This window comes from Onychomys torridus, chromosome 19, assembly GCF_903995425.1.
Source record: "Onychomys torridus chromosome 19, mOncTor1.1, whole genome shotgun sequence".
Taxonomy (NCBI): domain Eukaryota; kingdom Metazoa; phylum Chordata; class Mammalia; order Rodentia; family Cricetidae; genus Onychomys; species Onychomys torridus.
Genome location: NC_050461.1, coordinates 8,020,479 through 8,044,146, shown reverse-complemented (window position 1 = coordinate 8,044,146; position 23,668 = coordinate 8,020,479). Strand labels below are relative to the sequence as shown.

At 43.5% G+C, this 23,668-nt stretch overlaps 1 protein-coding gene across 2 annotated transcripts in view; it reads right to left on the bottom strand.

The window, feature by feature from the left end:
• Positions 1-23,668, bottom strand: part of LOC118570222 (sine oculis binding protein homolog) — a 164,784-nt gene that overhangs the window by 99,217 nt on the left and 41,899 nt on the right. For both annotated transcript variants that reach the window (XM_036168577.1, XM_036168576.1), the window contains exon 4: positions 18,697-18,848. In XM_036168577.1, the coding sequence (XP_036024470.1) occupies positions 18,697-18,848 (152 nt within the window). The remainder of the gene's footprint in view (positions 1-18,696; positions 18,849-23,668) is intronic.

Genomic DNA, 23,668 nt, shown 5'->3' with positions numbered 1-23,668 from the left:
CCACTCCTCAGTAGCCAAGGTACCCTTCCCCCATCCCTAACTTTGATCAGTCCTTATGAAAAATGAGCCGCAGGCCACAGCTAACAGCACAGCTCGATGGCATAGACCTGGGCCCCATCTTTTTTGTGGAATGAAGAAGACACCAGGTCAATATGGTGATGGTGTCTCTCTCGACTTAGCCCACTGACCTCTGACCCCAAAGCTCAGATCTACAGTGAGAAGCTGTTTGAGAGGTTGCCCCTCTCCTTCACTGTCTGTTCTTCCTCCAAGTGTATGGCTTTCTTAGCCCTGCTGTTTCCCCACTGGACACTCCTGCTTCCTCTTACTTCATTATTACCTGAAAAAGAACTTGAAATAGCTCATCCTAACATCCACGCATTCCCTTTCACTATGGGATCAATATACCCACTGCTCCCAATTCTCCAACAAGACAAGTGCACACTTCACAAAAAGCAATCAATGGACTAGCCATTGGCCATTTTAAAGGATAAATATGATTCCATTAAGACAGCCTCCAGTGGAAATTTACACTAATTCATAACACCTCCATCTAGTCTGGAGAGGTTGCCATTGAAGTCAAGAAGGAGCCAATGGTGAGAACTTGAAGGCCCCTAGCCTTCTAAAAATTGTGATAGTTCATACAAATAAGTCTCTTAGTATTTTCAATAAGTTCTCAACCCAGTTACAATCAGCAATTTTTGACAGCATGGAGCAAAGTAGAAAATATCACAGCACACACCATCAAAATTAAGTTCAGTCTTATTGAACTTTTTTGGATTTTAATAACTATGTCCTGGGTTTTGTGTGGATGTTCTGAGACCCAAATATTTCCCACATTTTAGCACTTTTGAAACAATGGTGCATTTTATAATTCTTGTTAGCCATGATATATTTTATAATTCTAGTTTTAGCCATATTGCAGCAGTAAAGATATTTTAAGAAAATCTTCTGTTGACACGGCTGGGAGACCAAGGACACACAGCATGTTGGTGGTTCAGTCTATGAAATAAGGTATGAACGTGTGCACGCACATACAGAAGTAAGTACAAGCAAAATGTTTTCTTACTACTGGCTCACGGTCAATACAAGTTTGAAAATCAGCATACCAAGTCACTTCGGAAAGCCCAGGTGTCCAGCTACTAACCACTGAAGACAACGTTTCTATCACCCTGCTGGCAAGCGTGGCTACAGGCCTCCCATCACTGCCCCTGATGCCCTCATCAGAGCTGATGTGTCTGGTGTCATTCACCCAGTGACACCTTCCAGTCACCTACTTCTCAGGACCACAGCATTCTCGCCTGTAACTAAAAGAAGTTGAGAAATATTCTAACATTACTTTTCATTTGGACAGCTCAGGACTAGTGCGGGTAAGAAATTGTCAAAGAGTGTATTAGCCTCTCTGTTGGTATAACCACAAGCCCTGTCCATTAATATCTATACTTCTCTTCTTTTAGCCCCTGAAGGTGACTTTCTCATAAAGCCACCAATATCATTTTAAGTTAGATTGCACTGGTTCAAGTATTTCTATAGAGCCTGCAATGTCTTGAGAGGTTAACACGCATTGCGGGAATATGATAAGGGTTTTGTATGTTACATATTTGCGGTATAATGTGGGGCATGTGGGCACTGCATTCCTGACTCTCATCTTTTTCTGAGACTTGCCATTCTTGGCTTTGTTCTTCTCGCCCCATTTCCTGAATTTACATTTTGGCCTTCACACTAGCAGTGTTCATTCATACAGAGGGACTGGCCCTGGGCTGGGTAAGTCACACTATGGTCCCTGGTTCTAAACTCACATCTGTTCTGGCAGGTCTCACATCCTAGCACTCGTATGCTTACCTGTCTCTTCCATTTAACTCTGAGGTCCTTAGAGATGGAGATATCTCCTTATCTATCTTTGCATCCTTGGCCACAGAATAGTGCCGGGCATGCTGGGGATCATCAAGACTGCTGGCTGAATAAAAGAGTCAGTAAATAAATGTGGGGCATGAGATCAACGTCCACCTGAGCACAGACACACACTCAGACTTTCTTTAAACAGAAACCATCAGGCAGATTTCTGGGTTCCACATACCCGGCTCTGGGACATGTCCCAGACTCTGAGGACCTCACTCAGTGCCTGATTCATGCATTCATTTAAGACGCCGATGTGTATATGAAGACACATCCTTGCAGTCTCCAGCCTTCCCTCCCCAGCCTATACCAACACCTCTGTCTAAGCCAGAAGAGTAGATCAGACTGCCTGACTCTGGCATCAGCTTCCTCCATCCTCTCTGAGTGCACTGCCCAGGGTAATAAGGTCCAGATATCCGTGAATCCTCCTCTTCAAGACACACAGCCATGGTAATCACTTTCCAGGCCCTCATGTCCCCAGAGTGGTCAGGTTATAGGGGCCATCTGTAATAATCACTTTGACAGAGGTTTCATTCAATATGTTGCCTCATCTCCCTATGTACATAAGAAGAAAGAAATTGAGGTCTGCATCACTTTTATTAACCCCTGGCCAAACATTCAGTCACATATGTAGCCATGGGAATGTCAAACATCTTGTCTCAAGCTGAATTCCACAGATATAAAGAATTCAATTTCGCTGGTATGTACTGTGTGTTAGATCTCGGTGTGGGAAATGTGAAGAAAGTGAGCAAAGATGCTGAACAGGAGGGACCTGTGCTCATGGAGGATAGAATTGGTAGCTGAAACTCCACCTCCATTTATGCCAGAAACTTTCATTTTCGTCTCTCATCACAATTAATGCTGACACCCTAAATGAAACATTTAAGGCAGCTAAGCATTTTGTCCAACTCTTTCTAAATTCCCAATTAATTCTGGTTGTCTGAATTTAGACTTCAATAAATCCAAATGATTTCTCTGAGCTCCACCTGGCACGTGCCTCCTCTTAATTATCTCTCCGGGTTTTAATTCATTCTTGTGTGTATGCACATATGCGTGGATGCACGAGCACATGTGTGCCCATGCATGTGAAGGCCGGAGATTGACACTGGGGTCCCCTCAGCCACCCTCCTATCATTGTTTTTGAGGCGGGGTGTCTCAGTGAACCTGGAGCCCACTGAGTCTGCTACATGGGCTGGCCAGGGAACCCTAAGGACCCCCCTGCTCTGGCTCCCCAGAACTGGGACTTTTGGATGAGTGCCTTAGTACCTAGCTTTTATGTGGGAGTTAGGATCAGACTCAGGTCCCCACGCTTATATGACAAGCACCTTACTGACTGAACAATCTTCCCAGCCCTTTTAATTAATTGGTTTTTGTTTTTCCTTTTTTTTTTTTGGTTTTTCGAGACAGGGTTTCTCTGTGTAGCTTTGCACCTTTCCTGGAACTCACTTGGTAGCCCAGGCTGGCCTCGAACTCAGAGATCTGCCTGGCTCTGCCTCCTGAGTGCTGGGATTAAAGGTGTGTGCCACCACCGCCTGGCCTGTTTTTTGTTTTTTCAAGACAGGGTTTCTCTGTGTAGTTTTGGTGCCTGTCCTGGATCTTGCTCTGTAAACAAGGCTGTCCTCGAACTCACAGATTCGCCTGGCTCTGCCTCCCAAGTGCTGGGATTAAAGGCGTGGGCCACCACTACCCGGCTAATTCATTTTTTAAAGTCAAGTTTGCACTGGAACTTGGGAGGCTAATATTTTTTCTACTTATTAAGTAATCTAGGATTTTAAAAAAAAAAAAACCTGAAAATTATACCACCAATACAAGACTCCTTCTGGTGCCAATAATCCAGAAGATCAGGTATTCTTTTTAACTGTGCTCACATAAAGTTAGGCTTGAAGAGTTATATTGGGTTTAAGGAAGTGGTGTCTGGGGCCTTCACTTTTGATCACTTTTGATTCATATTCCTCATTCTCAATGTTCTCTTTCAATGGCACCAAATAAAGCCTAAGAAAAAAGTTGTCAAAACAAATCGTGGACATGGGATGTGTGCCACTTGCTCTCGATTCCATTCACCTGGAAGTGATACTACCTCTTCCTAAGGCATGGCCCTTCACTGTACAGAAGGACATTGCTGGAGTTTAGGCCACAGATGTCCCCCCAAAGACCCGTGTGCTAAAGCCTTGAATCCAGGGTGTAACTCTTGGGAAATGGTACATCCTGTAGGAAGTAGGACCTAGTGAGAAGTGTTAGGTCACTGGAGGCCATGCCCCTGCAGTGTGCTGTGGGGCCCTTGTCCTTCCTCTTGTGCTGCCCAGCCGGGAGATGAGCAGTTTGGCTCCACCATGCCCCACCCCTCTGTGATGCACAGGACCTCCCAGACCAAGCCAAACTAAACCTCATTATAGACTAGTTATCTCAGATACTTGTCGTAGTGATGGAAAGCTAACTAACACAAAGTTTTCCCAACCCAGCTCACCAGATTAAACCCTGGAGCAAGACACCAGAATCCCTCAGCCAGAGCAGAAGCAGCTTGCAAGCGCTATCCATGGTCATTAGCAACCTGCTTGTGTTTCCAGGGCTGCCTCCACGGATTAATATAGGCACCGTGTACTAAACCATCTGCCACAGAGTCTGACCCAGACTTTCACTGAAGTGGCCAACTGCAAAGGTTACCCCTGAGTGTCAAGAGGCAGGGTACACTCAGAGCAGAGAAGCCTCATGGTCAGTTCCTTTGTCCTCAGCACTGCGAGTGTGCAGCCTTTCGTTTCTCGTGTGTGTGAAACCCGGAATTTAATGAAAATCTATCTAGTCCTCTATATCAACTCTTTCAAAGTTCAGCGTTAGCCCTTCATAACACCGGGTTAAGAAGAACGGACATGTTTGCCGTGAAAGTGGGTCATAGCTCAGTTATTACCATGCACTTTGGCATACCTTTTATCCATTTTTGAAAACTGATCCTTAATACAGCCAAGCATATGAAAGACTTCTTTCATTCTAGGAAGACACCACAGCGAGCCCCCAGTGTACCAGACCAAGAGTCCCTCTCCTGATACTGAGCAAATACAACAGTGAAAACTTTTTATTGGCTTTGAGGGGAGGCCCATGGTGCATAATCTGTGGGTTTTCACATTAAAGCACCGTAAAGGAAGTAGTGAAATCCACTCCATGATTTCTACTTCCAAATAAGCAGCCCCCTTGTTAAGAACACAACTCCCAATACATACCCTCAGGGGAGGAGCTGCTAAATCATCTGTACCCCAACAAGTATCACCCAGGTTCTTAATCCAAGACAAGCCTCTTGTCCTCATCTCCTGCTCTGTATTTCCCTCAAGGGGCCCTGTGGAGGGAGTCAGCAAACTTCAAGAGAATTAGGTGAGTTGCTGAAAAGCCAGACAACCTTACTTTTGGTCAGGTTATATTTGGCCATTTTTATTTGGATTTATATTGAAAGTTAACTCAAGACACAAGTTCTGTCTGTCTGTTTACATATTTCCTCTGGGGAGACTCCTTGAAAGGGGACCCTGAGGCCTCCGTACTGTCCCACTGGGCCCCAACATCTAGCTTTTCTCAAAATTTGGAGGATAACCAGTCATCAGTCTCAAAAGCCAGCGTGTGTGTGTGTGTGTGTGTGTGTGTGTGTGACGAGCAAGCTCACACCGCTGAGAACTGTGTCCCTCAGCACTCTTGTGGGTGCTCACTGGGTCCTGTCAACAACACTTATTTCCATCATAGGTTTGGGCCCTCTGCTTTCTGGAACTTGGGTTTCTTGAATTCACTGGTGACATCTGGACGCTCGAATTACCGTTTAGGTTGTACCCAGCCTTTATGAAATCTGTTCTATGTGAAACACTGACCCAGGACAGGAGCCACACCCGACTTTATACCATGTCTCTTCCACTGCGTTACCACGGAGCCTAGCTTCTGGTACCCAGTGCCCACAACGGTGCCGAGGGTCCCCATCTCTGCTGGCTTTCTGAAATGTCGTCCATTTGCCCTCTCCATTCCCCATTGGTCTTTGACAAATCTTCTGGGTTCCCGGGCCAGATCTTTCTCTTTTCTAAAGGGTGCCTTTTCAGCACTAATAAAACTTTCATACTTGTCTGCTTAATCGCGCCAGCTTTGCTGTCCTCCTTTTACTTTTTGTTTTTGGCTCGGAGGTATGTGAACCATCTGTGCCTCTAAAACAGTTTGCTTAAATAGCCTCCAGGCAGATTTTATGGTTTTTAAGTTTTTTACTTTAACCTTCAGCCTGCTGTTAGCCATTTTCATCACAGTTTTAAAATCAGCCTCTTTTGGAAATGGCTGTCACTCTGGGTGATTTTCAGGCGCTCCTGGAACTGGAGAGAGGGCTGCCATCTCCAGCCGAACTGCAGGCCCCCTGGCAGTTCACAGCCACCTGAGGCAGCTGCAGGTGTGGGCAGCCTTGGTGAGGGCCAGCTCCTCCATCTGGCATCCTGAACAGCAAAGCAGACATCTCTCATTAGGAATATTCATGTGCACATCACCCAGTCAGGAACCGGGGTGGTAACATCTGAACTACTTACCTGGCTGTTTGTTATTACATTTCTACAGAATTATCATCATGATCCCAGGTACTAAAATTAGATGGCAGACTAGAACAAAGGATACGAAGGAAGGAGGAGAACCCGTGTCTTCCCGCCACACTGCTGTGCCACAAAAATCACCCTCCATCGCTGTGGCAGGAGATAGGCTACACTCTTCCATTTGATCGCTGTCGTCCAGTCTGGGGACCTGCGTGTCGATCAGCATTTCTAAACTTCCTGTCTGCCCTTGCCTTAATGATGCCATAGCTACAGAGTGCTGCCTATAGACTCAACATAACTGTACCTCTTCGCCCCACACAGGATGGTGGCGGGGTGATGGACATGTGCCCTTTGGGGGGTTCTTTCCGTCACTGCAGCCCCTCATTCACGCCCCTCATTCAGGGTATTTTTCTCCAGTCTTTGGTTTGCATGCTGCTTTTCTGACATATTTGACCATGTAGACCAGTTCTCTTACAGTTATCACTGTTCTTATTATTTCCTTCAGGAGTTTCGAACTGTCTGTATCCTCTATGAAATGAATGAGCTTATTAATACTTGGCTAATACTACAGAACATGATGCCAAATGAAAAGTTGGGGGCAGGGGACAAGGCCAGCAGGTGAGTAACAACCCCCAAGAGTTGGTAGCATGAATAAAACCACAAGCAAATGGATACATGAGTTACAGTTTGAGGGACATTTTATTTGCTTGATTTTTTCCCCTGTGAGTCTGTATGTGTACATGTATATGCAATGTCTACATGTGTGTGCATGTTCATATGTGCATGGATGCACGTATGTGGGTGCACATGTTTGCACACAGAGGTCAGAGGAGAATATTATGGGTCCGTCTTTAGGTGCCGCCCGCATTTTTGTTGTTGAGACAGGGCCTCTCAGTGGCCTAGAACTCACCAAACAGGCAGGGCTGGAGGAAGGCGTCAGTGCAGAGGTGGAGATCATGTTTCCTCTGCACAGTAAACCCTTCCTTCCACTCTTCCTCTGCAACAGCTCTTCTCTCCTCAGATTCCAAGTCTAGCATCCGTGAAACGTCCAGATGTCCCGACTAGTCACATCCCCACTGCAGCTCTCCTGGCCCCACCCCCACTGTCCTAGCACGTCACAGTGACCTTCGCGTCTGTGTTATCATTCAACCTGGATCTTCACAAGGGCAGGAACCAAGTTTTCGTTGGCCACCGTAAGCACAACAGCCTAACTCACGGTACCTGCCTGGCAAATATTTGTTGGAAGACTTGTAGACTGATGTTGTAAAGGTTGCGGTTCCCTTTCAGCCACCTGAACAGGATGGTCAAGTGCATCACTCTTTCTGAACATTTTCCTTTCCCTTCTGTTTTGCAGAGATGGCTTAGAGCGACAAAGAAAGTGGCTTCAATGTGTGAGATGGTGAGCCATTAAAAACAGCAGCCCAGCCCATCACATATCCAGGCCAAAGCATCTGCATCTGCAGATGGTACCGGGCCAGCCTAACCCAGAGCATTCACTCTAATGAAAACACATTATGTACAGGCTCTCTGTTTGAACTGTACCTTTATTACTCCCTGTGAATAGAGAAAAGTAACAACTAACCACAGAGTATTTGGGTCTGTATAAACTGAAAACAGCAAAGGGAGTCAACTCTTTAAGCCTGGTACTACAGCATTCTAAAAAACCAGATTTCACAAACAGCTGGTCCTGAGTAGAAGAGGTTGTTCATCTAAGCCACCTGAGTGCTAACCACAGTTTAAGCTTATAATGCCACATTGAGATTCCAAATTACAAGACTAGATAGACAGCACAGTCTGTGAGTAAAGAATTTGACCTCATGAAATAACTTGAGATCACTGCTTTCGCTCTCTGGACGTGCATCCCCCACCATCAGCTCTCACTTGGGTCCCCTCTCTCTCTTCCCAGACTGTCACTGTCACAGTTACTACTCCCCACATAGCCTTTGGAGCTTAGAGAGAGACAAGAACAACATCTAGATTGGAGGAAAGCTCAGTCTTGCTCCATATAACCAGAGTTCTACAGCCCTCACCCGGCTCCCTCATTCAGGGACAAGCCTGTGCTGCAGGTGTGGATAAAGGTGCAATGTTAGCACAGAGCCACTCACCCGGATGGATGTGAGAACAAGGAAACGTGGAGTCCACACGCTGCTAGCAGACCCTCCACGACATCTGGGCACTTGCCTTGGAATACAGCCAACACTGTACACTGATTATAAAGACGGCGAAGGTAAAACAGCAGGGTCCATGGAAGACTGCCACACTGCTGTGCCCAGCAACCCCAACATCTGAACTAATTCAGGAGCACAAATGCCTTGTATTGTTTAAACCAGCCCCAGTCAGGCCTGCTATACTCTAGAAGTGGTTACCCAAGTACATCTGGTTTTTTGGACAGCATAAACTTCAAAATAATCCTTGTACCCAAAGACGATCCTGCAAGGTCTTTGCTTCCTTTCACTGTTTGGCTTCTACAGGCAGTGTTTGAGAAGCCTGTGGGTGCCATTCTGTGAGGCGCTAGCCCTGACCTCCCCCCAGGCTGGGGGTAGGCCCCAGCGTTGCTCATTCCTCCACCTCGGCTCCTCCCCTAAAGAAGAAACTGCACTGAATTGGTTTGACTTTAGCTACTGGGAAATGTTTCATAATTACTAATGAATAATTCAGCAAATAAGATATTTTTAGTTTTCTAATACCAGGCACACCCAACTTTGATGGGAATTCTGTTGCCTTTCTTACTTTCCAAAACCCGTTTGCATGCAGGATCTTACATGAATTACCGCCTTAATGGGAGTTCAATCAGCAACGAGAACCGGCTCATTTCACCACCCTCCACAGCAGCTTCTGGGGGTTGCATTGCACTTAGAACAAAACCCAAATGACCTCCTCTCTAGTTCCACTGTCTGGCCCCTAGCCATCCACATCACTCATCTCCAGACACCCCGCCCTTCCTGGGCTGTTCAGAACCGCCAAGCCTGTTTCTGCCTTCTACTTCCCAAGTCCTCTTCCCTTCCGGAAGCTTCTGCTACTAGCCCATCATACAACTCGCTTTATCACTTCCTCTGTTCTACATGCCGCCTCCTCTACGGTGCCATTAGTAATCACAAGATGTAAAGCACCCATCACTGTCCATCCCTCACGCCACCCTTTTCATAGCATTTATCAACACTGGAAATTATATCACAGACATATGTTTACATTTATACATCTATCTAGCCCACTGGAATATAACTTCCTTTGAAAGTCCCTTTAAGGCTCAAGCCTTTCTTTTATTCTGATTCACATATAATTTTATTTCATCTTCTGATTTTTTTTTTTTTTTTTTGAATCAGGATCTCATATAGCCCAGGCTGTCCTGGAACTCACTGTGTTGCCAAGGCAGGCTTGGAATACTGTCTCTACCTCCCAAATGCAGAGATTTCAGACATGAGCCACTACATCTGGATTTTAACTTTTTTTTTTTTTACAATGATTAGATGAATAAGTAACAAATCTTAAGAGTGCTTTTTTTTTTCCTAGACTGAAAACAAATAAGAGCAGGAAGGAAGTAGCTACCTCCCACCAGGCAAATCCCACGGGCCAATACACATAGCCAATACACATAGCATTGCAGCAATTTTAACAACATACACACCTGCAGAGGCAGAGCCCATGCTTGGAGGGCCTTACAGGTACAATCATAAAACTTTGCACCATCTTTCAATTAGAAATGATTCTGTCGAGGCACATTGCAAGATAACATCTCTTCTTGGATCTATACAGAAATCACCACTTTATCCTGAATGTTTGGTGGGATTTTAGAGATCATAAATATCTCAAAATCCCTAGTTCTCCCCCCCCCCCAGGGCTGAGGACCGAACCCAGGGCCTTGTGCTTGCTAGGCAAGCACTCTACCACTGAGCTAAATCCCCAACCCCCCCTTTTTTTTTAAGTCCCCCCGCCAGGGCTGAGGACCAAACCCAGGAGGGTGTAGTTCTTAATGCTAATGAGCTAGTCAAAAAATTTAGAAGTTAAAAGAGATAATTTAAAAATAAATTTAAAAGAAAATTCAAATTTGTATGATTAAAAACTACATGTAAAATATTTCATTTATATCATAAATTCTTTTGCTGTAGAAAAATAATCATTTCGAAGTCAAGGCAGTTTTTTTTTCCCACAATCAAAAGTGGTTAAATAGATTTAAATACATTTCAACATATTTATGAATGATTTCTCCTACATGTCTGTAAAGCTTTCTCATAAATCACTATAATGTTTCCAAAGTACATTTGGAAGTAAAAAATTTACATCTATCTGGAGATGAATTAAGCAGAAAATACATTAATAGCTGAATTTATAATAGAGTAGTTAACCCTTAACCACAGCAAACTAATGAGGAATATTTTACCAAGGAAGGATTAATCAGGGCTCTCTAACACTATGCAATTTGCCATTTGAGGGACTCAATCATGAGTGGATTTTATTCCCTATTTACCTTTCATTTGGAGGGTGACTGACGAAGACCATACATTCAAGTAAATGTCATTCTTGAGCTTAATCTCATCACTTAAAAAATGTTATTTTAAATAATATTACACAGGTTAAAAGCAGTCCTCACTACCAAGATCATGTCTTCTCTGGGTTAAATTCAGCAATCCAACATTGAACAAGTATGAGCCAGGCACAGTGGCACATGCTTGTAACAGTGGCTACAAAAAGTGACTAAAGAAGCAAGACCACAAGTTCAAGGGGACCTGGTCTACCCAGTGAGTTCAAGGTCAGCTTGGGCAACTTAATGAGATTCTTCCTCAAAATAAAAAATTTTAAAACTGGGGAGATATATATATATATCAGTGGTATATGCTTACCTAATATATGCAAGACCCCAGTTTCAATCCCCAGTATTAGGGATGAAAACAGGAAGACAAAAAACAAAAACAAAAACCCACGTGAGCAAGCATCAGCACTGACTTGGTGAGCCTCAGCCTGAATCTGAGCAATGAGACAAACGTTGGACACTGACCTCCATCCCAGCCATTGACCATCTCCATCTTTGTTAATGACTACAGGAGTGTCGCTTACCCAGGGTGCTCAAGAAACTATAGCAGCATCTGGGCGTTTTCTATGGCTTCATTAAACCATTGATGAGCCTTTTCAGGCATGCCCACAATCAATGTCTGTAAACCTCTCCATTAACATACATTAGACTCCACTGTGTACACAGTCACCCTAAGAGTGGATTGTGACAAGGGAATTTCTACTCAATCCAATATGCAGGGGCAGAAATTAAGTGGCTCTCTGAAGCAAAATTTTTCTTTAGTCCATCCCAGTCCATGAGAATATGAGCAGAAAGCCAGGAACCCATGGAACAAAGATGGATACATAGCCTGCCCAGTTCATATTTTCCTTATGTATTCAAAAGCCACCCAGAGGTATTGAAATGAAAAGGAACTGGAAATAAACCACAGGCATACCCAAAGCTTGGAATCTGGTGTACATGACCTTGAGTATACTAGGTTTTAGAATAAGATACTGCAAATGTCTATGGAAAAAAAAACCCTCTGGACTCATTCTACTACCTTAAAATATCTCAGCACAAGCCCCCAGGCCTCTTTAGCATGCTTTTATCTAGATATTCAACATTTTTAAGCAAAGCAAGAATTAACGGATTGTAACTTCAGCTCCAGGAAGATGCATGATCATTTTGTCTGTTTTTCTGGCTAGCTCACACAGACTGCCCAAACTTGCCCACTTCTCTCTTCATCCAGATGCTTCATGGTGCCTTCCTTTAGCAGCCAGGCAGACAGAGTAAGCTCATTACTGAAGGCAGGATATGAGGAGAGAGGCCATCAAAATGACCCTCAGATAATTCGTCCAATGCTCACTCTTCAAATAAACCTGAACACCATTATTCACAAGTCAAGGGACTTGGCAATGCAAGTGACTGGATCAATAAGGAGAATGGACGTCCCAAATAAACAGACCTTCCCTGGCTGCTTGTCTGCTGAACTGCCCACTGCCCAAACAGACAGACTATGAACTCCGAACATGCACATTCATCACCGTGCAGCAGTAGTCGCTGGGACACAAAGTGGCTGATGCAATCTGACACTGTGGTTAATGTTAGAAGGGAGTGTGCCTCTTAGATGGATTGGATAATTACCTGCAGTTCAGATGAGAAAAACTTGATTTAAGTGACTAGCATTAGCCATCACCAGAGGGGCTGGCCAGAGATTTACTGTGTCTGGAAATTAACATCCCAGCGTATGAGGCAATAGCCCTATGTGCTTACTGATCAACAGGAAACCAGAGTCAGATTTATCGAAAATCCCCACTCTGCTTTCCATTCATTGAGAACACTGAGTCTTGAAGATAGATCACCTCCTCACCTTTAATTTAAAATACTTGATATTATTCAGAAGTCAGTATGCATTCTGAATAACAGGTTAAAATTATTTCTTTGTTTCCCCACACAATCTCTAAAATTGTAGCCCATTAGAAACCGGAAGTGTTTGCTGAATCCTTTTCAATACAAACTTACTCACCCATTCTGTTTGTGTGTGGGTCTCCCTTACACAAAGGTTTTTCATGGGTTTTAGTAAATATGAAGATTTGTACCTATCCCCAGGCTTCAGGTGGCATTCTTAGGGCACTGTGTCCCACCTGGTTGCAGAATGTCTGTCCTGGATCCCCTTTTGGCTTTCCATAGAAGCCTGTGTTCTAAGCATTAAACCCATTTACATCTCACTTCACCTGCCAGAGCCTCCCTGCTCATCCCACTTGAAATGTGTTTCTGGGGACTAGCATGGTCCCTCCTCTGCTAATGCTCCCTTTTACAGCAGCTCACTGATATTCCACTCCATATTTCAAAATACCAGGGGATAGGAAAACAGTTGGGTTTGTTGTTCTTTTCCTGTTTTCTGAGGATGCCCGTTTGCTGTGTCTAAAGGGAACCCTCAGCCTCCAGCCTCCAGCCTCCAAATGAAAAGCCTGCAGAGAGAACCACCCTACATGCTAAGCACTGGGCAGGTTTATAACCTTTGATTCAAGAGACTGAAGAACCAAGGTCATCCTCCTGCAGGCCAAGTGCAGACAATCAGATCTTGCAAGCTTCCCTAGGCCCAATCAAAGCTTGGAAATCCGCAGAACACCCCTAGGCTCCTGGCCTCATCTACTTTGGAGCCAATGTGCAAGCGCCAAGCAAAATCTAGTGTTTGGCCTGAGCTTCCGGCAGTTAGAGGATATTAATTACAAGTAATGTCTTAATGTCCTTCTCAAACCTTTGTGAATGATGCCATTTTACAAATTAAATTTTGCAGGTGTTTAAAGGGAAAAAAATGGACAGGTTAATCAGTAGATTAGCAGAGAGATTGTTACACATTTCTTTTACACTACTATAATTCTATAATTAAGTCTGAAACCAAGAAATCTTTTTGAGCTATGCTCAAGTTTAATTTTAAAAAAGAAAAAAAAAAAAACAACCCACAAAAAACAAAAACTAAGCACCATGTGTATAAATAAAGTATAACTACAATTAACACAGTGATGATGCTAATTAGTGATGGATCCCTCCAAAAGAGAGCTCTAATAAAAGCCTGGGATGTATCAAGGGATGTAGTATGAAAGTAAAATAAATGCTTATTGCACAACACCCTCCCCTAGAGTGTTTGTTTTCACGGTAGTTGTCAGGAAATCACAATGACGTCATCTGCAGACATTTCCACCTCTGGTTGCTATGATCCTTGCTATACGTCACTATAGTTCAGGAAACCGCAGTTACGTCATCTGCAGACATTTCCATCTCTGGCAGCTATGCCCTTTGCTCTACATCACTTTGATCCACTGGGAGCAGCAGCACATCCTGAAGAAGAATCTACCTATTCCTGTCTCAATTCATGGAAAGTAAAATGAGGAAGCAAAACTTTGATGCTCTTAGGAGTTGTGTTTCTTAAATTTCCAATGCCATTCAGAACACTACAAACTTGAGATTTGAACAAGGAAAGAAAACAGTCATCCTTGGCTTTCACTGGCTGCTTTTCTTCAGTTTTGATTTCCTGATTTATTTCTAGATATTGGCTTAGACGACAGGATATTTATTTCCCGTGAAAAAGAAAAGATGATTAAATAAACGCTAAATGGAAAAGACTACTATTTGCAGTCTGGTTACTCCTTTTTTTAGCGGGATAATAAAAAGAATATTTTTAAGCACTCGGCTATTTTACAAAGTAAAACTGTTATTAAAAGGTTGAACTCAGGCTGGAGAGTTGGCTCAGTGGTTAAGAGCACTGGCTGTTCTTCCAAAGAACAGGCTCAATTTCCAGCACCCACATGGCAGCCCACAACTATCTGTAACTTCAGATCTGAGACATATACATGCAGGCAAAATGCCCATACACATACAACAAACATAAAACAAAACAAAAGTAAAAGAAAAAAAGAAAAAGAAAAGGTTAAACTCAATGTTTCTGCATCTCTTGCAAAAACAGTAAGGATGCTTTGTGACCTCCCAACTTCCTATGAATCTCCAGGATAAAATGTTCTCAAGTCCTGTTCCACTGTGGCCTCAACAGGGGGTTGGAAAAGAGTGAGCTATTAGCCCTCTGGAGCTATTAGCCCTGTCTTGAACCCCATGGAAGAGGAGGCAGGAAGAGTATAAGAGCCAGAGAGGATGGAGGACAGCAGGAGAACACGGCCCTCTGAATCAACTGAGCACGGCTCCTATGAACTCCTAGAGACTGAAGCGGCATGCACAGGGCCTGCACGGGTCTGCACCACGTCCTCTGCATATATTTTTATGAGACTCCTGAGTGTAAATGAGTGGGGCTCTGATTCTTGTGCCTTCTCTTGGGGCTCTTTCCTTCTGTTGGGTTGCCTTATCTAACTTCAGTGTGATGGCTTTTGTTTTATCTTCTTATATTTTATTTTGTTATGTCTTCTTATCTCTTAGAAGCCTGTTCTTTTCTAAGGAGAGACAGAAAGGTAATGGATCTGGATGGGAGGGGAGGTGGAAGGAACTGGGAGGAGTGGGGGGAGGGGAAACTGTAAACAGGATACCTTGTGTGAGAAAAAAATGTATTTTTAATAAAAGGAGGGAAAAAAGAAAGAAAAGTTGTCCCTGTCTCAAATAATGAGATTGGTCTGCCATTATTCACCCAGTGCCCACAGTCTACATAAGCCCCTCCTCCTACACTGGCTTAAAATCCTTCAAGCCAGCAGTTGAACCTTGTAAAAATTGGGATTTTGTAAGATACATTATGAATTAGCACTATACACATCTCAGAGCCACCACCCTGCAATGACGTGTAAACCCGTAGCTGCCTGAACTCCTTAAGTGAATACAGCTGTGACTCATGGGCCTCTTACAGAACGTTAGCAGGAGCAGTTTGCAAAAGGCATGTTTGTAGCAATCCAAATCGCTTCCAAACACAATTTAAGTTCAGTTTAAAATATACCATAGCAGGTTAACTCGGCTTCCACGTAGCTCACCTCACTTTAAAGTGCCAAGCTTTAGGAGAGACGAATGTGACAGGTTTTCAGCTGACTGAGTCCCAAGGAAAAAGGAAGCCTTGAGAAGCAAATGAAATTTAAAGAGCTCATTTTCATGGGCCTCATTTTGAGTGTTGGGCTATTTTTATCGTTTTCTTTAGCAGCGATGCCATGCTGCCTGTATACGCAAGCATTTGTGACGAGGCCACCACAGGGGCCCCGTGGCACAGGGACCCACGGCACAGCTGTCCAATTTACATTCACAAATGCAGGTGTTGCTCAGACACAAAGCAGAGGTCGGCTGAATGCTGCTCATAATTACCTACCTTGTCTATGAGGGCTTTCCTTTGTAAAGTTATGCATGCAATTTGGGTTCAACTTGGAGGCCATTTTTAGATCCCAGCATGCTATCCAGCAAGAAATGAGCTGTCATTATAAAGCATAATTTACAGCATAGTTAATTTTACATTTTTTAAAAGTCTACTCTATTCCTAAGACAAAACTCTATTCTGTGTATGCACTATTCACTGTCCTCCATCTTCTCCTTGGTATTTAGAAACACGAGGAGAGAGAAGCTGTTGTTAAGTGGAAATGGGAAGAATTTCTTCCTAGTTCTAAGATGACGTTCACAATTCTAATGATGAAGACCAAGGACTTTGTTAAACAATACAAGAGGAGATGGCGCTATCTCTCTGCCACTGTCTGCAGTGGGGAGCATGCCAGGGCTTATAACAGCAGTTCTTAGAAATGGCCGGATGCAGGGCTGGGATCTAATACGAGCCATTAGGAAACCTAATCCCTAAATGAAATGACCACAAAATCCTACCAGTTAAGCGAAATGCAGCAGCTGTACATGTTTATAGTAACACAATAGGATACTGTTTCAGAGGGAACCCAGCAGGTAAGGTAACACGCTTATTTCTCCATTTGGAAAAACTGAACAGGCCGGGCTTTGGAATACATAAACAGGAGAGAAGACAGGTAATGTGTGCACTGAGGGGCCACAGAGACCAGCAGGCAGAAGCACTGGGAAAGTCAAACCACAGCAACTCCCAAGGTTTGCAAGGTGCTGGACCCCCATCCCAGCAGCTCCTTGTGGAAAGAAAGGTATAATGGGCCCCTATCAGCACTGATTCTGTTTCCGATGAATTTGAAATACTGGTTCTTACCCTGCTTCCCATTATCCATCTTTCAAAAATAGATGTTATGGAAGCTTAAATTCAGTTTGACCTTAAACTTTACCACGATATTTTAAAAGCATATATGCGTGTATATGTATGTATGTTTATGTCTATCTATACACATCTACTGTATAACAGGATTCTAGACTCCTTTTCCAATGGCATCCGATGCCTTTCTTCAAAGGCTTACTACAAAGTAGTAAGCTTTCTTTATAAAGTGTAACTGGTATCATCAGGGTTGTGACAAATTCATCTTGCTTGGCCTTATTCACTAGAAGCAGCCCATCAAGATTCAGGTCCTTAGCCCTTCAGAATTCTAGAATGACAAGAAGCCCTGCTCTGTAGTCATATTCTGTGGAGGAATGCAAAGCATTTTGTTGCGGTAAGTAGGGCTTTAAAGAAGAAATCACTGGGCCCACTCCTAGGATTGATGCCCTCAGTGCTCAGCATTCACAAGGGGAGCCCCAGGCTCCTGGAGATCACTCTAATCCCCTCCCGGGGGAAGATGAGCCCCACTCTTGACCATCCCCAAAGACTTGTAGACAATTTCCTTACTTGCCTCCCAGCTCCAGTGAAGATCATGAGCCTAATTCTTACAGACTGCTTCTAAAATTCCAACCCACTGAATTCTGCAGCCTGATTCTGCAGGCGGCATTATGGTTTTTGGCAGAATGAATGTGACCCAGATTTGCAGGAGATTATCTGCTGCAACCATGCTTGCAACGCAGTGAGCCATGATTAGCATTCAGGATTGCAAATGTTAGAGTTGAAAAAGGCAAGTTCTTGCTGCAAGAATGGACAGGTTTGTATCTTGTATTACAGAAAGTGAAATGCAAGTGCTTAGCAAAAATGTGCATAGAGTTGCATGAATTAAGGAAGTTTTGCAGATCAATGAGAAATAATCAAGGCCTAGAAACGGACTTGGGTACTTGGTGGCAAAAGGCGTTAGCAGTTCTTTAAGGATTGGGAAGTTCATGTGCAGATCTGTGTACGTGTGCTTGTTAAAACATCGTGCATCCTGTTTCCCATCAAGAGTGGCTAACTATTCTAAAAGGCCATCTTCAGACCTAAACTGTCTTTTAAAACAAAGCAGAAACTGTAACTACGGCTCTTCCTGCGTTTACCCACCACACTCTCAGGAGTGAGCTCTCCACCGTTGCCCCTCTCGTCAAGATCCATCAGCTTTAACACAGTGTGTCAAGGGAGATTTGACAGTTTTCATCTTGACTAGACTCTGTGGATCAGGTTTTGCAAAAGCAGCAGCTATATTTCCACTGTACAGGTGTACTAAAGCCTCAACAGCTAGTGTCTCACCCTCCTAAGGAGCCTGTCACTTGTTCTCTGGTGGGCTCTGGACTGTACCCTCTCCTGCTGGAAAGCCCCCTCTGGTTAGGATAGCAGCTGTCTTCCTCAGATTCACTCGCCCTCTCAGAACTCCAACACCAAGCCATGAGAGATGGGTGGACAAGTTACGTTAGGATGGGGTTTCTTATTTCAAAAAAGTTAAGCATGACAGGAAGAAACGGACAAAACAAAATCAAAATCCGCAAGGGGCAGGGCCACAGCATGTCCAGCGAGGGCTAGGAGGCGCATGCGCACGGGAGGTGGCCAGCGGCCTCACTATGGTGGCTTACCTTGTTTCTTTTGAAGTAGGCTCTCCGGCAGGCCGCAAAGCACTTCTCACTGCAGAAGCTTTTCACCTCACTTCCCATACTCAGGGAATAGCGCTTGATCCCCACTTTCTGGCACCAGGCACACATTATTTGTACATTTGACACATCATCTTCTATAATAAAAGTATAAGAAAAATGTTCATATCAGAAGCAAACATCCTTCGCATTTAGACACACCCTGACCCTGACAGAGCTCCCGGGGTCGGCTGGCAATTGCCAAACCTCACCATTTTCTATGGAGTAGGAGGGCCAGTCTTAGGGAAAAGGGAGGGTGCGCTAGTCTGTTCCTCTGCTTAGGGGCACTTGGGTGCTGGTGTTTCCAAAGACATTTTACTTAGAAACCAGAGCATGACTGCAAAGTTACAAGAGTTCCAGGACTTCAAACCAGCCATAGTGATAAGCGAAGGAGGTTGTAAATTAACAGAACATTTAGTCAAAGGTCCTGCAGAAAGTCTTCAAAATGGGCATGGGGGGGGGGGGCGGTCTGTGCCATGTGAGCCTGTGTGTGAACTTTGACAGGGGCCAGCAGCACCATGCTCCCATCATAGGTAAGTGAACAGTGCTGTTGTTCAGTAGTACAACATGACTGCCAGGTCAGGTGTTTAATCAAAAAAGGAAAAGTTGTGAATGGCCAGGTTCTGGCAATGAGTAGTGGGGAGGCCTGGCTTCCTAGGCATTCTTCTACCATGCACCGTCAGGCACTGGTGACCTCAGAGAAACATGGGCCCAATTTAACTCGGCTCCATTTAATGTCATTTCTGGGCCCTAGATGAAGGGATGGTAATGAGGGTGTGAGAGTATTCTCAGCCAGACAGGAGTGGGGGTGTCCTCTCAGCTCCTGGAAGACCCTCTCAACAATGTCAACAAGGTGCTCATATGGGTTCTAGATGGTATGCAAATATTTTTAATATTTTAATATTATATTTCATTTCCTTATATGAGAAGAAAAACTTAACTAGCATAAGCTACCACGGCTGTCACATCCATTACTGCTTAAGACAGATGGGCTGTTAGGGAGAGCAAAGAGAATGAATTAAATAAAATATCTTGAGTAAACCGCAGTGCAGACAGTAAGGGATGACCGTAGGATGGGGCTGAGGACACTCAGATGCCTGCAACTTGGGAATATTGATCTTTTGGGGGGAAATAAAAGACTATGTTAGAAAATTTTTAAAATATTTTCTGGCTGCCTCCTAGGAGCTTTCACAGTATTTTGAATAGTGTTCCCTGCCCTCTCATTTGACTGTGTGTGTGTGTGTGTGTGTGTGTGCATTATGAGTATCTGTGTGTAAGTTTATATATGTCTGTATGTGTATATATGTGTGTGTGCAGGTCTAAGTGTGTATGTGTATGTGTGCATGTCTGAGTGTATGTGTCTGTGTGTGCATGTCTGAGTGTCTGTGTATATTTGTGTGTCTGAGTGTGTATGTGCATGTATCAGTGTCTGTGTGTATGGTGTATGTGCATGCATGAGTATATGCATGTGTGTTTGTGTCTGTGTATATGTATGTGCCTGAGTGTGTATGTGCATGTGTGTGTTCGTGCGTGTGAACATGCAAAGCTCTAGTTGCCACTATTAGCAGCAGTCCCTCTTTATGGAATCTGTTTTGTACTAACCCAGACTCATAATTCAGACATGAATGGGAATCACAAAACCCCCAATGAGCTCTGGTGCAGTGTGTCTGATTTCTGAGTAAAATCCCCCAAAGACTAATTGCTAAGCAAGGCCTGATCCATGAGTTGTTGACATATTCATGGTTCACAGAGTCTGTCATGTAATCATTCCATTTCCAGGGAAAAGATTTGGTTTGAGGCACTATGGTCATCAGTCTGCAAAATCAGAAACAAACTAATTTGTAATGCAGCAACATGGCTTTTCTCCCTAAGTATCGACTCAGAACCACGGGCAGCACTTTATCTATCATAAAAGAATAAACATTGTCATTTTAATAACTTATACTATTTCTCAAATCACACATCGGAATCTATGGCTCATCATCAAACAAGACAGCATGAAAGAGGCTCTTTGAGGTTAGTAAACACTTCTGATAATGTAACATCCTTTAAATAAAGTCATAATATGAATTCAAATGTCACACAATTATGCATTGGATGAGTGTGTTCTGTTCAGAAAGCTTTTATTTCTCTTTCATGTGATTTCTGTATGACACCTGTCTACAGACTTTGCATGGCATGAAAAGTTAGCAAAAGCTCTCCAAGTGACCGCATATCAAGTGTGTTCTTGGATTAGTAATAGTTTTAAAATGATCGCCCATCACTACTACACGAACTGGCACTAATAATTCCTATTGTCCCAGTTGATACATCTTAGGTTCCTGAAAAAGAAGATGACACCGTGGAGCTCTCACATATGACCCAGTGGCAATGGTCTTGGTTCTGGTGAAATCTGTAAGGAAAAAGATGCCATGAAGGAAATAATTCGGTCTCACACTTTAGCAAGGACCCCATCTCCCAAGGAGCCATTCAAGAACACTCATTTCCCCTCAGCATTTCTTCCTTTAAATAGTCCGGTTTGAAAAAGAAAGCCTGAGTTGTTAAAGTCCTGGTTCTGTTGGTGTGATGGACTAGAGCAGGCTAGAAAAGGCAAGAGGCAGCCTGGAGGAAGGCCCGTGTTGAGCCCACCACAGGGGCCTGGCCCTGAGGAGGACAGGGTCAAAGGGCATCCCGGGCCACCAGATAGGCCCATTTGTCATATTCTAAAGAGTGTCAGAACACCGTCTTACAACAGGATCTAACAAATAAAAGCATAAAATTTTAAAACACATTAGGCTTATAAAATATTCTTACTAGAAAGTTACAGTGTGGGAAATAAGACAAAGGATTTGTGCATGTCTGTTTCTGTGGTGAGTAGGGACATAGAATGGTAGTTAGCATCTGTCTTGTTAAATAAATCAGTATTCCTGTCCATCCTGCTTCCTCCAGGCAAATGCTCTGGGAAAGGCCCAGCAGTCATCTCCTGCTCTGTCATCAAAGTTGTCAACCATGAATGACCCAAAGATGAGTCTGAGGAGTGGGTTATTCCAAAAGTTCTCAAGAGTTTCAGGTATGACAGGTACTCCAGTCTTACAATAGCCAATTGACGCCACACTTTGGAAACTAAAATAATTGTGACGGTTAAATGAATTTTGCCAGTCAAAATACAGTTTAGAGTCTGTCAGTAGACCCAGTGTGTCACCACACACAGTGGCACCCCTAAAAAGAGAACTTTTCCTAAGAAATTACAGCCAAAATGTGTTTCGGTTAAGTCTTTAAAAAACAAACAAACAAACAAACAAACAAACAAAAACACCTTTAAGTCTGGTATGCTGATTAGCTTCTATTGTCAATTTGACTCAACCTAGAGTCACGGGGAAGAGGGAAGCTCAGTTGAATCTACCTCGATCAGCTTGGCCTGTGGGTGTGTCTGTACAGAACTATCATGATTATTCATTGATGTAGGGGCCCAGCCCACTGTGGGCAATGCCCGTGAATGAGCCAGCTAGCAGCTTTCTTCCCTAGCTTCTGCTCCTGCCTTGAGCTCCCACGCTGACTTCCTCAGTGGCTGACTGTGACCTGGAAGTACAAAGCAAGCAAGCCCTCTCGTCCCAGTTTGCTTTGGGTCAGAGAATTCAACACAGCCACAGAGAGGAAAGCAACCTCTGGTAAGGGCATGTGCACTCCGCCCCGTGACAGAGAGGGCTTGGCAACTTAGCTGTTCCTAAGTGGATCTGTGTTTTAGTGTTTTCTTTGTTTAAAAAGTCTTCAAACTGGGTAATATCTTATTTCCTATCTTCTATGTAGGCTAAAAGTCTACACTATCGGAGACTTGGAGTTATATCATTGAAGACATTCACATGACAGGCTTAAATTACAGCAATTAGCCAGTATATTTTCATAATGAACAATGTAGCAACAAAGGCAAAATGTTAGAGCATTAAATAACATTCCCAAAGTGAACAGTTTGCATACCATGATAAAATTTTCATGTGCTGTCATATAAATATATATCAGTCATGTTTCGATTAATCACGAAAGTCAATGTCTCCTCTTTAGCATTCATTTAATTAAGCAAAATGTTTGTAGCATTTTTCTTTCTAATGCTCAAAGAGCTATAATACACTTTTCTACTGTGCATTCCAGAAGAAAAAATCCAGGTTAATAACTCTAAGATGAAATAAAAATTGTGTTTATTTATTATAATACAGAAGTATGAGATTGAACATTTCTGGAATGCCTCGCTGAAGTGGCTTGAGCAATTGCCTTACCTGGTGGCTTTTAAAAATAGAGATGGCCATCAGTCAGTGGCTTTCATAGGCCATTACAACTGAGGCAGTGGACACATATACTGACTTGCTTGATCAGAGCTCAAGGAAAATCAAGAGGGCCTTCACGGGCCCCAAACAATTCTGCTGTAATTTTAATTGTCACATTCATGAGAGCCCAAAACTGAGGGAAAATTGGGAAGTATTTGCTGGGGGTGCTATCTCCTGCCACAGTTCCTGGAATTCACACATTCAAACAATCATTTTAAGACCTCAAGTATATTTGAAACACGTTGCAAAGTTGCCTGAAGATGCTCCTGTGTGCTCCTCATACCATGAAATGAGAGCCTGGGCAACACTCTTGTCAATCTGTTGGTGGGAACAGCTAATTTAAGAACAGGATAAAGGGGAGGGCCCGTGAGAGGGCATTGGCTCCTAAAGGTACTTGCCACCAAGCTGATGACCTGAGTTCCATACCCAAAACACACATGGAGGGAAGATACAAAAAAAACTTTTCAAAAGTTGTCCTCTGCTCTCTCTCTACACACTTGTTCACACATACACACACACATACACACACACATACACACACACACACACACACACACAATCAATCAATCAATCAATCAATTAATACATAACTGGTGGGAAAAACTAGAGTTTAAATTTGA